The 19,384-nt window shown below is 36.8% G+C and overlaps 2 protein-coding genes across 2 annotated transcripts in view; both read left to right on the forward strand.

The window, feature by feature from the left end:
- The first annotated feature begins 43 nt into the window (after positions 1-43).
- On the forward strand, positions 44-2,191 carry LOC108773484 (adipokinetic hormone). The gene is made up of 3 exons (XM_018539305.1): positions 44-162; positions 836-1,040; positions 1,721-2,191. Coding segments are annotated over exons 1-3 (252 nt in total). The 5' UTR covers positions 44-160; the 3' UTR covers positions 1,766-2,191.
- A 3,152-nt stretch (positions 2,192-5,343) lies between these two features.
- The window catches only part of Tusp (WD40 superfamily protein Tusp), a 22,309-nt gene continuing 8,268 nt past the window's right edge, over positions 5,344-19,384 (forward strand). Inside the window, exons 1-2 of the mRNA XM_018539273.1 lie at positions 5,344-5,596; positions 12,683-12,757. Of these exons, the coding sequence (XP_018394775.1) occupies positions 5,501-5,596; positions 12,683-12,757 (171 nt within the window). The 5' untranslated portion in view covers positions 5,344-5,500. The remainder of the gene's footprint in view (positions 5,597-12,682; positions 12,758-19,384) is intronic.

Consider the following 19,384-nt stretch of genomic DNA (forward strand, 5'->3'; position numbering starts at 1 on the left):
GCGCGCGCGTTGAAGTAAGGGGTCCAGTAATGTATAAAACCAGCAACCGCATCTAAAGACTCTCGTAAACGAGAGTTCTCTTGCACATCGGCATTGTGTGCGTTATCTCTAATAAAAATTAGACCATTCTGCACATTTATCTGTAAAAGAAAGTGTTAACATGTGAGTCTTTCTTTTTCTTTTCTTCATTTTTTATTTCCTTCTTATTTCCTGTGGGACCTAGTGCGACTATTTCAGCTCGATACAAGCAGTCAAGTTTGCTTACAATGACTGCATCAAATTAATTACATATTCGATACGCGAATAACGCAAGTGCTTGAAACAAATTCAGTTATTAATACAAAAGAAATTTTTGAATCATGTTTTATTTTATTGAAATTTTGTTTAAATTTCATACTACGTGCAAAAATTTGTGAATTATAACAGTTAAAAAAAAATTTTTTTCTACATTTTATAAAAGATTGCATATATTTTTGATTGCATTACTATGAACATATTTTGGAATTTCCTTCAAGAAATATTATTAGCTTTGAACATATTTTACATACGCATGACATCTCATGCATATTTAACCATCCACGGTGTTAGCAATATAAATATTTAAAAATATTTTATTACAATAATAACGTAATATAATAAACATAAATATTTATAATGTAATGAAACTAATAAATATTTAAAACTAAATAAATATTAATTAATTATTCAATATAATAAATTCAATTTATTAGTATCTCCGAGAATCGGAATTTACAATCGATAATTTGATACTGAAGTACAATAATTCTCGGTATTTATAGTAACATAATATATATAAAATAATATTTTCTTTAAGGTTCTGTAAGAAGTCTATGAGTTTATTCGGTATAGCATTTCTTTTCTTAATCCTTGTTGCGGACAGTGAAACTCAAATAACTTTTTCTACCGATTGGGCCCAAGGTAAAAGGAGTCAAGATATGCGAATTAGATCGAGTAATACGGATTGTTCGTCGCAAGGTGCAACATTGGAACAGTTATTAAAATTATATTCGTTTATTCAGGTATGAACTATGAAAATGAAAGTTTTAATTCTCAAAGTTTTAATTCAAAACTTTAATAAATCATTATAAAAAGTTATTATAGTAGGAACACACTTGATTTTCTCAGTGTATTTCTTAATTATACTAATTCTAATTATGGAAGATTTATCGCTTCGACGTAACAGTTGTTGATCATAAATCATCGTGTGATATTCGAAAGAAAATATCCATTTATTTATTGGAAATATTGTTTCAAGCAGTGTTGGAACAGATATCGTTTGAAAGATATTTAAGTATATGTATAGATATAGTGTAGAAAAAATCGTGAAAAAATTTTTGAAAAAACATCTTGTACATAAAGCTCTGTACTATTTTATAAAAAGTATTCAATTTTTTGAAAAAGTATTTTATCAAGCTGGAAATTGTTAAATGTACATGATTTTAAAAAACACAACAATATAATTTTTGTTAAGATACAAAACACACACACACACACATACACAATGTAAAGATAAAAACGGCTAAAAACATACCAAAATGTAAGTTTCAGATTTTAAAATGCTTTTTTTATTCTTTTATCTGCGATGATTTTTACCGAGTTTACTGATCTCAAGTATTAATTAAAACAATTGTAAGAGCAATAGGTATGCATTGTGTCATTTACGATTTATTAAATTTGATTTATTTATTGTCATTTACAGATGGAAGCTCAAAAGATCTTGGATTGCCAAATCTTGAACAAGTGAACCAGAAAAGTGTCATTGGTCTTATCAAAATCGGTTTTGTGCCAGAATTGTCAGCTTGAATTAAAATAATGAAATTTGAATAACGTAACTGAGTCGTCATATATCTTATAATTTTCTTCTTAATACTCAGATGACAGATTAGCGTACATGACACACATCGGCATAGATTATTTTCTATGTACTATGTGTATCTCAAACACAAAGATGTTTGAATTTCCTTTGTTATATGACACGATCTAAAATTACTTACTTCCATTTACTTGCTATATGTTTTGTACATAATATGTATTGTAACGTGAGCTAATATTGAGACAAGTGGTACACGATATTTCTTGGAAGCTGGTCTTCTTGCGGCCCTGAAAACATCTACTGTTGTAGGTTATCTATAAATGTTGCAATTTCACAAATGTAATCTTAAAAAATAAACAGGCATTGTTAAATGTATTCTGAAAACGGACTAATAATAATATACTGATATAATATATCAGTCCTTCCGAATTTCCTATTTTTCTTCTTTTAAACAAGAATGGCAGTGTATTATTATTAACATTTATAACATGTAATTAACGTTTCATTACAATATCCTAACCACATATATATTCAGGAGCTCATGAAAAAATATCAGTTATTTGTTAAATATACATATACGATGCATATACTATCACGTAAATTTTAATTGTTGCTGGTGACATATTAAAGAAACAAATATTTGTTGATCTTATTAGAAATTAACAAAAATTGAAGACTGGAAGTCAGTTTAAAATTTCTGGCTTGAGAGAAGCTCAATGTTATATAACTGATGTTTATGTAATTGAGAAAAAACTGAAATGTTTTATATTTTCATTTTTAAATCGTAATTAAAGTCAAGTCATAGGAGAGTTAGGAAATTGTGATAACTCCTTTAGTTCCAACCGAAGGTCAATCTGGAAGCAAGGAAGATAACAAGAGTAAAGAATTTAAAAGTAAAAAAAAATAGCAAAGTAAAAAAAACAGTGAATTTGAAATTAAAGAGGATAATGAAAATAGTAAATCTCCAAAAGTAAAGAAAACAAGAAGTAATAGAAGTAGCGAATCTGAAAATAAAGAAAGTAGTAAGAGTAACGAAAGCGAGGAGAACACGAGGACTCCGCTACTTCCAACCGAAGGTCAATCAGGATGCAAGGAAAATGATAAGAGTAAAGGAAGTAAATCCGAAAGCAATTGCGACATCAAGTGGCAAGAGTGCAAACTCTGTTATCCAATATTTCTTCATCGGCTATCATCCGTGTTTGTTGATTATATGCATACATCTTTATTTTACACTTAAAATATTAGAAAGAAAAATTATTTCATATAATTGATACCTTATATTCGATTTACACAATAATATATTATATATAATTAATATATGTAATATATATATATATATAGTCATAAAAAAAAAAAATCAATTTTTTCCAAATAAAATTTATTTTATTGATAAAAATAGTTTTTTAGAGGGTTAGAGGGATACTAACGTGACGATTAAACATTGATGAAATTGCTGTTTGATCAATTAAATGCGACTTACATACATACTATTTACGAAACATGTGATCTGTATTATGTTTTTGCACTAGATTATACTGTAACTCTCTTTCTCGCTTTCGATAAATATCGAACATATACTTATTTCACTTTAAATTTCAAAAATGTACACTAGTTCAGCCACAGAAAACAGATTTATAGACACATCATATTAATCGCACGCTTATACACGACTTATAAAAAAAATTTTTAATTAAGCTTCTATACTAAATTTACTCATTACGTATTACTCATTTACTTTACATCTGCTTCTGCCTTTATTTCGAGCACATGGCCTACATAACTATTTTATGAAATAAATGTTTCAGTAATTTGATTATTGACAGCTTCTCTTTGATCGCCATATTAAAATAAAAGTTAATAAAAAAAAATTATAATTTCTTAAGTTTTTCCTGTTTTTAATACAAAATAGACCAAAGTCAGTTAGCATGTGTAATTTTTAATTATGGGAAAGGATCTTTAATTTTATACTTGTCTCATTTAACAACCTGATACTTTTGTCGGTAAAACAGATGACAGAATATATATACACACTAGAAAGTTTACATCCCCTTAAAGTTTACATATTTATTATATAAATTTATTACGTTATCACTCATAACATAAATTTTTTGCACTTTAATCGCAAATGTTCGCGCATCGGTGGTGCGAAAAAAAAGAAAAAAGTTGATAAGTATACGCTGCAAACAATGAGAGCGTTGTTCACTCGATGCATCCAAAGTGGCGTGAATTCACCCTCCGGTCTAGAAAACGAGTACAGCGCGTAAAGTTATTACACATCAAGACAAAATCATTTATATCGGTATCGGTGTAAAAAAAGAAATGATTAATATTTTATGTAAGAAAAAACTTGATCAATATATTTTTAAATACACATTACTTATAAAACGAATTCTATGTTAGTGTCTGACGATAGTTTCTGGTCTAAATTTTATTTAATTACGCAAAGCTACTGCGTACAATAAATAAAAACAAATTTAATAAAATAAATTGAATGAAGAATTCAGTCAATGAAGAATAATAATAATAATTATTTAAATGATACATCAAAATCGAGTAATTACATAAATTTTTAGATCAGAAATATTATTAGTAATATAGAACTCAATTTACAAGCAAAATGTGTGTTGAAAAGTGTATCGATATGTTCTTCCTTTGCACAAAATATTAATAATTTCTTTTTTTTACATATAAGCGTTTGCAGAAAGGGGCGGCTCCACCGGAATATAAGCGTTTGCAGAAAGGGGCGGCTCCACCGGCGGTTCCATAGCGCGTCGCCGCGTCGCGACGCGGTGCGGCGCGGAAAAGCTCGCGGCGAATTTAGTGATGCAGCGGGGAGCACGAGGCGGCCGCGGACCACACGGAATGGAACGGCTGACTCCAATCAATACGTTCGTCGCGCGAACGCGACGGACGGAAGCAAGAGTGCGGCGGCGGAGGCCCGCGCGCTCCGGCTCCACTCCGCGCAGCCGAGCTTTCAGTCGGACGCACGCTCGCGGCTCGCGTCGGTAGCTGGTGCGTCGGTTCCGCGCGCGGCACCGCGAGGCACACGTCCACCCGCACGTAAGCGCGCACCCCCGGCCCGGCGGCGTAGCGCGGCACGGGGCTCGCACCCTGAAAGGTGGAGTAGCGTCTCGGGCGGCAAAATGGCGGCCGCGGTAAGAAACAAATGATCGGGGTTGGCGAACGACGGTGATAAGAAATAGATAAGAGATACGTCAAGACCGTACAGGGTTCCCACCCGGCGATCACACGACATTTCGGTGATTTCTCCCGATCGTACGGCCGGAGTGTAACATTCGGCGCTGGGTGACGTCGCGAGGGTAGAAAATCGCGCGGTGAGCGCGACGCGCGTTCCACCCTTGAAGGACGCGAAACTCTCTTGAAAGAGTATTGTCCTGATTTTCAAGTCACGAGGGTGGTCACATGAGAGTTAGCTGGAACGCTGGTCGCGTGCGGGCTCGTTGACGTGTGAGCGTGATTCGATTATCGATCACGAATCCGTCGGCGAAACGAAGAAGCGTGTACGGCGCGAGAAAACTCGAGAATGCTCGCGGAGAAAACGACGTGGAATCCGACTGCGAGGCACGGAGTCGGGACTGCGGAAAACGGTGCCAGGGTTCGATAGATTGATGGACCTGCCGACGGGAATCCGATCGCGTTGCAACCATGCATCTGCATTTCGAGAAGAACAACAACGCCAAGTGCGACTGCAATATCTTGTCGCTCAGCTGGATGGGAAAAGTACCGGACGAGTCGCCGGAGGTAAAAATTACTTAGCAATCTGGAGTAAATACGTTAATACAATTGTACAGTATACAATGTAGGTAGCTATCGATAACGGAACGTTAATTAACAATTTATTAACAAATAGAAAATAAAAATCTTAAACGGTCAAGCTCGATCTTTAATGTTGTGTATTACAGTCTTATTAGATATACTTTGTTTAATAATGATTAATTAAACAGTTTAAAGTACATCAACACATTTATTATTTTCTCACTCTTCATGGTCATCAATTATTTGCTACTGTTCCTTTTTTTCCTTCATCGTACATCCATTCTCGTTAGCGCACTGATTAATCATTAATATACAATGTTAAAAAAAAATTCTCCAAAGACACCAAATCGTTATGAAAAAGAGGTCATTCCTGATTCGACGTTTTCCATGCGCGTTAGATTCTGTCCAAGATAGAACCAGCGTTCTTCCTTCTTTATATTTGATCGAACGAATGCAGAAGGCTAAAAATACATTTTATTGCGCCATTTAGTATTCTGCAAGTCATGAAATAAAATACTCGTAGATCGTCACTTACTTATATACAATAATATGGACAAATTTATTCGCGCAAAACATACAGATGATATTGTATAATTAATACGCTGCATATAAGATGAGTCTATGCAAGCAAGTCACTGAGTAGATTTACACACGTTAATGTATTGCACTGATAGACTCTTAATCTAGAAGCGAACAGTTAGCTTCAGTGTTTTGGTCTCAGCTCCTCTTGAGCTCGTTTTAGACCATCGATTTTGTCCATGGTTATTTTCGTATATCTCTTGACTGATATTGACTCCCCGTTGAACAAATTCTAATTTAAGAAGATACACAATATCTATCTGTAAATATCAGTAAATCGTGTCAAACATTAAAAAAGTATCGATAATTGAAATTATAGCTACATTAAAAAAGTAGCTACAGTTTTAATTATCGATGGAAGGAGAGAGAGAACATGAAAACCTACGCAAGTTCTCTCTGTCCTTTCTTATATAGCAAAAACAATTTTTTATATCATCAACTCATTTAATGACAAAAGAATAAATGTTCGGATCTTACAATCAAAGGGTCAATTGTGTATCTCAAATGAGATGAAAATTACAAAAATGAGCAAATTCACTATTGTAAGTGTTGAATAATGAATACTCTCTCATTATTAAATTGGTCAATGCTTACAATAGTAAATTTGCTCACTTTTATAATTTTCATCTCATTTCGAGATACGCAATCAAACCCCTGTATCATCCTCAGTATCGATCGCAATGGAAAATTCACAAATAATTCGATCCAAATAATGGTTATTCATTATACGTATATATTTTAATTATTCCTTTAATCATTTGAAGACAATTTTTATTTTATATGACACGTTCCGTTGTGAGAGAAGCGATTTATAGGTTTCAAACTTGAGAAATGGTAATAACAAGTAGAACGATGAGTGAGATTGAAAACGTTAACGGGAGCAGCCGGCGCTGCAGTAAAACAGTATATAGACGTGAATAAAAACGAAGCTGCCATACTTTGACATATATACTTTGGCCGCTGTCGCACTTCGCAGCACGGACGACAGCAGATAAAAGTTTTACTCGGGCGAAAGCAAACGAACTTGTGCTAGTCGCACCATAACGAGCGTGAAATTAATTTATCCCATCTCACGTGAGACAACTGAAGCAGTCAAGCCGGGTTTACATGGTCGGCTAAGACCATTTGTAATAAAATCTGACGCCTCAATGACCACGCAACCGACGACGACACGTTGATAACGAATATCAATAGTCGCTGCGCGTATGAAAATAGACGACTCTCTCATTACCAAATAAAATCAACAATCATAATGCAAGGTGATCGTTAACTATCTTCGTGCAACTCGAATCCAGAAACATAATAGTTTCGTTATTAGAGGAGAAGCTTGGCATTATGACAGTTACATCTTTTACAATAATGTGGTTAAGCTCGAAGAGCAATAGAAATGGTAATGTAACCTTCCGCAAAAATTTAGATCTAGAAAACAGGTTTTGTTTAAAAAACAACACTTGTTACAAAATTAGCAAAAAAAGTAAAACATTGCAAAATGAATGCAAATGTATATACGTATACATATTTTCTTTTGTACATAGACTATTCACACACACACAGTACTAAAAATATATGACATAAATTATAAATTAACATTAGAGTTACAATCAGTTTATGGAATAATTATTTTGATATGAAAAAGAGGCTATCGACAATCAACTTGCTTAGAGGGCCACATTACCAAAATGTCATGCTACTGTTTGACTTTACATAACTCGAAATGTATACAGCTCAATAAAATGTTAAATATTATAATAAACGATATACATAAATTGTTAAATAACAAACAATTCAAATATACATATGTTCGTATGACAATACGCTCAAGCTTAAGAAAAACGAAAAAGTACGTGCAATTAAACGTACCTTAACAATTTTTTTAAATGCTTGGAAGTAAAATGTCATAATAAATGCTGACTATTGTGTATATGATTATTGTGTAATAAATATATTAGCGTTATGGTTTAACGGCAAGCTAATGAATAAATAATTTCATAAGTAATCATTAGAATTCGCAACCTAATAGTGAAGATATCAAGAGCAGTCATGATATCTAATTATAATATCATCTCCTCCTCTATTAATTAATTATTGTATTATATCTTGATGCGTTCTTCATAATTATGAGTGACAATACTAGAATTTTAGACCAGAAAAAATCGTATGTAAATCACGTTAATGTATATGATCAAGTAAATACTTCTGATAGAAGAGGTCCAATAGTTTTCGGGACCGCAAGAGAATCTCTATAGGTTAATAACGCCACGAGAACCACGAGATTGCATCAAAACAGCCGCAGCGGAGATTGGAATCCGTCAGGACGAAGCGTGCGCGTTGCAAGAGCGTATGTGGAGGTGTCACGAGGATGAAGGGTTTCAAGGGAGGGTTGCTGCAAACCGTGTATATCCGCGATTTAACTTGATGACGGGATGAAGATCGGTGTCTCGAGTGGATCTTTTTACACGACCAACTAACGAGTGCCCATGTTTCCTACAACGGGTTTTGTTCCATGCCGCCTACATGGCCATTGAGAAGCGCGAACTGGCACAAATACTAGATATGAGCCCTTCACGAGGGCGGGTGTAATCGCAAAAATTCTCCTTATGCCAAGGCACGATATAGCGTTTGCCGACTCGAATAAAGAAACGCTTCATTTTTTGCCGCATGTATAATTTCGAGATTCCAGCTTCCAACGAGGAAACTTGTAAAAGTTCTTCAATTTTAATGAGCTTCGAATATATTTTCTAGATAAGAATAAGGGACACGTTTTTTTATGTGGGCGCATCACATTTTTAAGAAATGTAACTCTTTGAAAAAATCAATTATTTCGAAGTGAATATCATGTAAAAACTATGTAAAAAATTAAGAAAAAAGTGATAAATTTGAATGGTTTAAAAAGTACTATAATGATAATTTTAAAATATTTGTTTAAATAAAAAATTGTTGAATCATTATATGATACTCTTAAAATTATTTAACTTTTATTTCAAATATTTTGTTCTCTCTCTAATTCCGACGATATTCTCTTTAAAAAACAACCGATTTTCTTCAAAAGAGTACCTCCCTAAAAATCAATTATAAAAAAATGTCTCTTATTTTTGTCTAAAAGGCAACATTTAAAGTTTATCAAAATCGTAGGACATTTTTATAGATTTCCTTGTCGACAATTGTCGGTTGTCAATATAAAACGTCGTTCATAATCTTAATAATCTTAATATAAACGTTCTTCCTAGGCTTACCCTCGATCATCTCTATCTCGATAACCAGTTCGTATTTTCCCAATTCAATATGCGTATCCACAAGCAAACGGGAATTAATCTGGCTACCAAACTCGGACGCCCAAACAGGACGCAATCGATCAGAATTAATTACGATGGTCGTATTTCTTGATTGACGAGCAACACCACGCCTCACGTCGTCTAATTCACCGCCGGAGACCAATCTGCAATTGGCGATTTGACGGAAACCGACCCTCGCAGAAAAGCGAAGTGCGATGAAAACGGTGTAGAAGTGGGAAGGCTCAATTACTGGAAAAATAATTGACTTATGGCAGGGCAAATTCGATTGAGTCACTCGAGTCAGCCGTCTCTGGGCGAATTCGATCAGTACGCTGCCCATTATTTTCGTGTTGTTAACTATACATTCGTACCCGACCATCTCGTCACCATTGCGAAAGATCGCGAAAATCTTCTGCATTTTCCCGCAAGGACATAGTGTAACACAGTTAATCATTACATTCCTTGTTGTTTAAACAAGGATAAAATAATTCACTGTGTCATACTCATGACCTTACTGAAAAACTCTACGTCATCTTCACGTGAGACCTCCATAGTAAAACGCCGGTATTCCGCGGGTTTATACACAACAGCCGTCTCGTATAAAATGTCAGAGAACTATCACATAGTATAAATTTTGGATGTGTGGCACCGTAAAAGGCCACTGCAGATAAATGATGGTCCATTAGAAGGACGGGCGCGTTACGGACGACCATTCTCAACTTGCGCCACGATCAAGTGGGATTTTCTTGCTACTCCATTGTGCAGTGGGAAAAATTCTGCAGCTACGAGTTGAACCCGGTTCCCGACTAGAGAACGACAGATCGAGCTTGTAATCCGTACGAGAATTGGGATGCGAACTTTTTAATGTGGATCCAGCCGATGTTGCATGTACGCGACATCGAGATAATCCACCGTCATACATTCCCATTATTTCTCGCATTGTGAATTACGTTGGAATCGATAACGTCATTATTGAGAGCCGTTACGCTGCTACTACTACGGCCATTGTTCGCCGGTAAATTCTATCGAAGCGTTTCGAGAAAGCAAATGCTACGCTATTCTCTCCCCTCCCTCTCTCTCTCTCTCTCTCTCTCTCTCTCTCTCTCTCTCTCTCTCTCGCTCTCTCAATCATCTGCAACGTGTGCTGTTATTCGCAGCACAAAAAATCTCGGCCCGCCACTCGTTCGCTCGTCGTTCCGCAAAGCGCTTCTTCGCGCAACATCGATTTCCACCGAGCCCTCTCTATTTTCCGCGGATTGCTTTCAACGTGTTTGCGAAGATTGGATTACTGCTGATTTCTCTTCCTACGCTCCTGCTATGCCCTCTCCTCTATTGTCATATCTCTATGACTCTCAAAAAAAGGAAAGGGAAAACCACCCTCGGTGCTCATCGATCACAGCACATGGAACGTTTCTCACTGGTCAATGCAAGACGAAAATTCAACGCGATTTTGGGGAGAATACTGACATATACAAATGAAGCAATGTCAACATCGTGTCCGAACATTAGCGCTATCAACAGGGTTTCGTGAGCGAGATATGAACTACTTAAAATAATTAAACAGAACTATTCGATGATTTAACGCGGCGGCGTCTTCGTCTGATTTTTATTATTCCAATATTAGATAAATCTGTCCGAAGAATTTGGTAATTATTGTCGAATTACTTTGCTTCCTGTTTGTTTATACTAAACTGCTCAAACGGTTTTTGCAGCAGCATGGTTTTAATAATCTACTCTCGTATCTCATCTCATCGTTACCTACTTTATAAAAGACCGCCTCGCAAAACATCTTCATTAGATCGTACTTTAATTATTATACATCCAGCCCAGTGCGTACAGACAGCATACGTATAGAACGCGAACTCGTCTACCACAAAACGGGCGTGTAGAAACTATTATGACGACGACATATAATCCAGTTTAAAATTTTAATGAAACGCTATGATGCAGTTTATGCTTACGGAATTATCCCGTGCGCAATATTTTAACGGAAACTTCATCGCGAATAAGAAAGAAGGATGCTGTCCCGCCGATGAAGATCTTGATAGAATCGTGTGGAAAGTTTCTAGAACTATACTACTAAGATATATCTTTTTCGGAACATCTCGTTAATCTTCTTTTCAAAACTTCATGAAGAATGATAAATCTCTTTCTTTTTGCGCGTTCTTAGTTAAAATGACGTCGTTAATTAATCCGAACGCCTTTTCAGAACAATATATTGCAGTAAATTGGAGAGATAGAAATCAGTTGGTCGATGGGACGAATGCCAAAGGGAACGCAAATTATCTGGATTGAATATTTCCTGTATTCATGCGATTGTTTCCTATGCCAAAATTTAATATATATATATATATAGTTTGCTAGACTATAGATATAAATACCATCTTAATTTCATTTTCATATCGCGTGTATCTTTCCAAACGGTTTTCTATTTAAAGGAATCTTAATGCGTCAAGTGGTAGTTAAACCTGATACTTTCATAAATATAGTATGTGTGTGCGTGTATTTCTATATTGAATCTTCTAAGGATTCCGGTTGCTTGAATAATTATACCTACATATATACGTATAACATATACGTGGGCCTAAGGGTGAAACCCTTTCAGCATTGAAACCCTCGCTACTTAATGCTGTCACGTTTAAATGGAAATGTTACGTGTCGACGAATAGTAATAGAGTTCTAGTAAGCATCTTCGATTTCAATTGAACGATTGTACTTTCCTGACATAGAAGGGTGTAGCAGTCGGTCGTACGAAAATTAACCTACCTGATTATTCATGGCGGCCAATCCCTTACTTCTATACTTAGCCAAACGTAACACGTTCTAATTGAACTCGGTGATCAAACTCCGTGAGCTGAATAATGAATCAGGCCTAGAGAGAAAATAGTCTTAGAAAATTTCTAGCGTGATAAGGTAGTTACTACATAATTTATTTGCAAATTTAAGCGCTTTTATTCCGCCGTTGTTCCAACTCTGGTTCTCGTATTTTTAAAAAGGTCGCAGTGAGTTCTATATAGAACAACTCTTTTTGGTCTCTTATTTATGCCGTACATACTTCGAACTAACCGTGATATTTATCGCGATTGACTCCACCTCTTGAGAAAATAGTTAAAAAATGTCCACGCTAAAATCCGATGTTAAAATCCATTAATCATCAGTATGACGCTTCTATGCGCGCTATACCATGAAAGTTTAACTAACGCTCTCCTTTTATTTACAGGACGAAGGATGGCAGCTCGATCGTATAAATTACTACCAGGAAGGATGGTTAGCCACCGGCAACGCCCGTGGCTTAGTAGGAGTGACTTTTACCACGTCGCATTGTCGCACCAGAGCCGCAGAACTTCCACTCAGAGCGAATTACAACCTCCGAGGGCACCGTAGCGAAGCAAGTATCGCCTTTCCTCTAACTTCTCGCCACCTGAACCTCTCGAGTCGTTTGAACGAAACCGGCATTTAATTTCTTCCTGCGGGTCTTCCCTTCTTGAGCATCAATGCCGCTTGTATTGCGGTGCATTTCCATAGCTTCCTTGACTGTAATAAGACCATTGCACTGTAATAAGATCATATTTTCGTTTAAAACGTTAATTAAATGAAAAAAAAAATTAGTTTTTCGCATCTTTCACATTTTATGACTTATCTCACCAAACGACAATTTATACTAATTGATAATTACATTAACTGTGAGAAAAAAATGTTTGGTACTTGTATTAAATGTTACTATAATTATAGTTACAAATCTTTTTCTGTATAGACTGGATGATGACCAACGTGTTCAGTAATGTGAAATATTATCACAATTTCATTTTTCTCAAAATTGAATCTTTTAACGCGAGTAAAATAATAATTATAGTTACAAATAGCAAAAATGTTTCTCTCATTTTAGATTAGGTGATAACCAATGTACTCAACAATGTCAAATATTATCACAATTTCATGGTTCTCGAAATTGAATCTTTTCAACGCGAGCGATATCCCATTTTGCTTTGCGATATTACGGAAGGAGGCGTACGAGGGTTATCGGTTAGTAGCAGTCAGCGTGTATGCTTTATCTGCTCGATGCACGAGTCGCGGTAACCGATTGCAGAACGTGTGGGTTAAATCGACAAAGAAATTGGATGATTGCGCGACGCAGATAGGAGCTCAACGACATATTGAATCGTTAAAGAAACGCAAGCAATTCATATAAATAAAACGACAAACTCTCTCTCTCTCTCTCTCTCGTTCTATATACATATATATATCTATTCCTCTCAATTGAATTAAACGTCAATTTGCAATACTGTCCAATAAATCATCATTATCGTTTACATCTCATAATTTATGTCCGAATAATTTATTGCTAATGCACGTCGCTGATTTAAATTTCCCCGCAAATGTTGTCGTTTGACAGTAATTATAAAGTTTATTAATATTTCAGCCGACGCGATTTAATAGTTTCGGAACATATCCTTGTATATACCACTGCTGTGTGTAACATCAGCTTCATCGGACCGAAACTTCGCGTAATCTCTGTATCGGTAGTAAACGGACGCGAACCGGCAAACCAGGAGTCCTTTGTGGCCCTTAATCGATATTAAGCCGTGGTGCGCTTTTAACAAACTGCCTGCAGGTGCCCGAAACCTACAGTCGCGCGCGCGATTTCACGAATAGCGTCTGCACACGCTCGACCAACTCTCGGCAAGCTACTATACCGCTCCGGCTCCTCCAATATTAATATCACCGGCTTAAAATCTCGGGGGTTGCACCCCATGAGTTTATATCCGTCGTTCTCGCGCGCACATTATTACACCGCATTTCGCTTCTCTTCTATTATAAGTTCATCATTCTAACATTCCCCAGACTTTCTCTGCTTCTGCATTTGCTTAACAAGGACCCGGGGCACACAATAGAACGCGAGTAATGGTGCCTGTCCACCATAAATCCATAAATAATACATGACGCCCAAGTGCTTAGATACGAAGATCATTATACGAGAATGGTGGCCAGCTGTAACGAGAAGAATTGAACTTGTGAGTTTCACGGTACAGTCGCACCATTACTTCCTGAATAAAACTTGGAAAATCTTTCTCTGACAATTTTGTTGATATATGTATATTCTCAGATATATCTCGCGTATTATACAGTCTCACACCGCTTGCCAGAACACACCTTTCTCTCATCCGTATCCCCTATGAATACGAGGCACTTCTGCTCGAGGGGCTGCTTTGTAGAATAACGGGGCGAAGAATAAGGAGGGATCGGATAAGTGTCGCGAGCGTACTTCACGTGACGAGACAAATGAGACGTTGACGCGTTCCCCGCGAGGAATTCGTCCCTCGCACGTTGTCCATCCGCTGCGAGATGTCTGCACAGTCTAGAAATCTAGCGAAAACATTTGTTTCAGCTAAAGTGCTTCGGATAGTATTGCTACTCGACGAAAACACGCCAAAAATGTGGAAAATGCGAAGCAATGAAGTCCGTTATTTTACGAACACGGTGCAAGTTTTCATTAATTTTTATTATGTTCGCTAGATATCGTTTTATTATATATTCGCGCGACCTCGTGTACGATGGCGTATATATATATATATATATATTTAAACCGTGCTACAATACACTCGAGATTAATACGCAATGGTAATTTATCCGACGGCGTTAATTAAATTGAGATCAGTACTCTGGCATCGGCGCTTATTCCGAACACGATAGCAGCACGTGTGCACGTGCGTGTGTATGTTATCGGCTCACGTGTTCATCAGTTAACTTTCCCGGACTCTACGGACCTTTTGCCCCGATTAAACGGGTCTCAGTCAATAAGTCAACGTAAGACTGGCACGCAGGTACAAGGCGATCGCCGTACAATGCACACGAGGAAACGATCTTGACAACGGGAACCAGGTCAGACCACAATAACTGTGGTACAAAGTTAGAACAAGCCTACATTTTGTTACGTCGCGTCAATTTACGCTGTACACGCGTTTAAATTATGCATTCGTTCTAGATAAGTCGATTGTAATGCTCGCGCAGCAGAAGCTAGAGTGCGGAAACGTATGTAGAGGTGGAAAATTATTCACCAATGTCAGAAGCTCCGATCGCAATCGATTGCAATTTGATGAGATTCCGACAACGGGAACTTTTGACGATGATGGTTCAGTTTCGGGATCGCGCTCGACTGCCGATCGAACAACTTTGTTTAAAAAGAAATCTCATTTTATATCTATGACCGTTCATGTATACATGACTCGGTGAAAGAAAACTTCAGCTCGGAATTTTGCGTCCACTTCGGTCCACATTTCAGAGCTTAAGGGTAGTCGCCGTAGTATCGATCTGGCACGCAGTGCTGTTTTAAGACCGCGGTTCTCAACCCTATTTTCGAGCGGCTGCTGCCACCATTATCGACAACGTGTCTCTATATATGCAACGTCGACTCTTTTTTATTTTTCACCGTTAACGTAAATTACATGTGCATTAGTGTTGTTTAAAAATAGGAAACGGTACGCCTTGAATATATTATAAATTATAAGTCATCCCAGTCGCTATTTATAAGATAAGTACTTTTACGGTGATAATATCATCCCTGAGTTATATAAATGATATCCCAAATGGCGAAAGGAAGCAATCAGCTTAACGTAATTCAGGACACAATATTTCTCTAGATTGCAACGGGCGACTTTCACGATAAGAGTGTATTTTCAGTTATTTCTGTTCTAGGCCGTACCAGCCACGTTCGGACTTTGAATCAATAGCGCGATTATATCTGTATTCCTTGTACAGTAACTGTCACTTATACGAATGAATACAATTTCCGCGTTTTTCCAACGTAATTACATGATTTGTTAATTTCCAAGTCTTCTTTTTTTCCTTCTTTCTCTCCCTGAATCCCGATGGATCGTGATTCAATTATCATCCGTGATGAACCTTACTAAAATAACAGACAAAACTATACTCTATCTACATATTAAAGTAAGAAACATTTCACATATGACTTGCTTGTGAAAAATTCAGATTCAAGCACCCGACCCGCTTCGCCCAACGGCTTATAGCACAATTCTAACAAGACTTTCTGAATATAAGTTGGATTTTATTGTTACAACCCAGTTACGAAATCCATCTTGTAGATCTCGTTACTCGCAAAAGAGATTAAACTTTTACATCGGCGGAGAAATTTTTCCCTTGCGTTGACATCATTAGCCTCTTAGAGAATCCCTCTCATGTAGTAAATGTATAAGTAACGCCGAAGAGACCTAAGTGAAAACGTAACTACAGGGTCAGACTGCAGACCCGGTAATCCTTTGGGGGATAAAACATACGCGTGTCCATCGGATAGAGCTGTTAAAACGAGCGTATCGTACTAGAAGATAACTCCGCGGAATATTAAACGAGCGATATTATATTATACGTTATAAATTATTCATCCCGTGGACTCAATACACTTTGATCGCTTCCTGTTAAACCAGCAGAATTTGGTGGTGGAAAGGTATGTGAGGTTGGATCAATGGAGCATATTGTGGATCAATGTAACATTAAAATAACGTATCTGCAATTTCGGGGGGTATTCAGGATCGATATACGTTTATTGACAGATTCTATTTTACGAGACCTTTATAAAAGATGTGTTATTTTAGGAGGAAATATATTAGAAGGCGACATGAAATATTTTACACGAGAAATGCTAAATTTTGTGGAGTTTCTCATTTATTTATAATTTTCTACACTTGCATGTTCGTTAAAGTTTCATGTAAATCAACACTCATATTATCACTCATGTATTATTTTCATGTAGATTTAACGATTGAAGACTTTGCGCACGAGCTCAAAAGAAAATTCTGTTTACACACTTCCATCGTTCGGTGGAGGCGCGAGGAGTCGTCTTTGCATGATGCAAGTAACTCGAAACGGAAAAGAAAACATCGAGAAGTGTAAATTTCGGTATGACTCGTCATAAATCACGAGGTGAGAAATTGAGCCAAAAGAGCACGAGGGATATTTCTCGTGGGATATGTGGCGCGTGGGGTTACCTTGACACTGAAAAAGAACGAGTGAGGAAAGGAGCATCATTGATTTACCAAACGAGCTCGCCGTACGAGGCGCACTCCGGCACTTGCTGCAGCCTTTACCGCAATGCATTAGCAGTCAAAGGATTACGTGACGACCGTCCCCCTGCCCTTTCAAAAGTCGCCTGGCGCGGAAAGCCGCAGTATATTTCGACAGGAATTCAACATCTTCTATTAATATACATTTCTGCAGTATAACTGGATGGGAATTATATTGCGCGTATAATACGATGTCGGGAATAAAGAAGATGATAATTTTATGTCGCATTAATACGAGATTTTACAGTCTCTGTTAGAATGAAAATAAGAAGATCAGATTGCACGAAGAAAGAAAGACGTATATATATATCGCGAGGAACGCAATAAAGCATTTCCTTCGAATAATTTTAATTACGTCCTTTCGCTGTCTTCCTCATTCTTAGAGTTTCTGTCGAAAAGCAAGAGGCAGAATGTACGAGATATACCGTGACGATGCTACAGGTCGTGAAACTCTCAACGGACCGTAACGTAAAAGAGAAACGCGACGACTTCTCATTCGATGCTTTTTACAATGTTCTTTACAAGTTCGAAAATACAATTACGTTGGATTACCAGACGCGCCATTGCGTCCCTCGCCCTGTAATAAGCGCACGAGGCGTAGACAAAGGGGATATGGGAGGTCAGCAGACAGTGCTGTTCACGTTCGACGGTTAAGCGAAAAATGTATAGCGTGTTGGGAAATATGACTTCCCCATCGGTGTTTAACGTAACGAAAGTGCGAGGGTGATCGTGGCGTACATCGCACAAAAGCTGATAATTCTACGGAGTGCGCTCCATCGTAGAATATGATTATGTGAGAAAGCGTTCAAAATAAATGGCATCAATTTATGTGCCACGTCCTATACACGTGCATTGAGGAAAAAATTCTGAATTTTTTAATAAATATTTATTCAGATAGTAAACTAAACATTTTTACTTACAATAAATAAATATTTGTTCAAGAAAAAGAAATTATAAACCAAATTAATAATTCTTGTAAAAATTAATATGTCTTTATACTTAATAAATATTTAGTTAGCGCTATTCAAACAAATTACTTATTAAAATTTAGCATATTTTTGTAGAGTGTAATAAATCTGTCTTTTCTAATTTCAAGTTTTCATTCTGCTCGCATCAAAATTTGCAATAAGTATACAACAAATGTTCTATATCAAGGATGTCTAGCGCAAAATAGACGCTTGTACAAATAAGGGTTCGATTCTAAACAATTCTTTCAGATGCACCCGACGATCTTACACTGCACGCGATTCACGAGAAAATCCGAAGCAGCCTTATGAGTTTCTTCTTATCGATCAGCACGCTCGCGCTATCTCCGTTATTTCCTGACTTTCTCGCACGATCATGTCCCTGCAATTTACAATGTACCCTCAGACAGATTTTATTGCATCTGTAGGGCGTCGCACGGAAAATTCCGTTTATTCCTATCAAGCGAGACCAGCTTATCGTAACGCAATTTCATCCACCGGCGAAATTCCACGTGATAGAGTTTCGCTTAAAATCACAAAAGAGAACGGGAAACTTTTTTTAGGCGTTGGCTTGTTCAAATGTCTTGTCCGCAATTAACACATCGTTTCGAACTGATATAAATAAAATTCTCTATCGGTGTTTTTTATAATAATAGACTTAAGCTGTTACGACGTTATATTTGTAAATTTATATACTTTGTGTTAAGAAAAATAGTTTCTGACTATTACAGCCAATGTGATCCTTACTTCATTTTTTACTATATTTCGAAAAGTACAATTCCAAAAAAAGAAAAGTTTGCGACTATTTGCAGTTAATCAATCGTAAAAAGAGAGAGAGAGAGAGAGAGAGAGAGAGAGAGAGAGAGAGAGAGAGAGAGAGAG

Source organism: Cyphomyrmex costatus, unplaced genomic scaffold (genome assembly GCF_001594065.2).
Source record: "Cyphomyrmex costatus isolate MS0001 unplaced genomic scaffold, Ccosl1.0 scaffold21, whole genome shotgun sequence".
Classification (NCBI taxonomy): domain Eukaryota; kingdom Metazoa; phylum Arthropoda; class Insecta; order Hymenoptera; family Formicidae; genus Cyphomyrmex; species Cyphomyrmex costatus.

Coding starts and splice junctions, on each gene's coding strand:
- LOC108773484 (XM_018539305.1), top strand. Junction 1,041..1,720: donor AATTATATTCGTTTATTCAG/GTATGAACTATG, acceptor TGTCATTTACAG/ATGGAAGCTCAAAAGATCTT.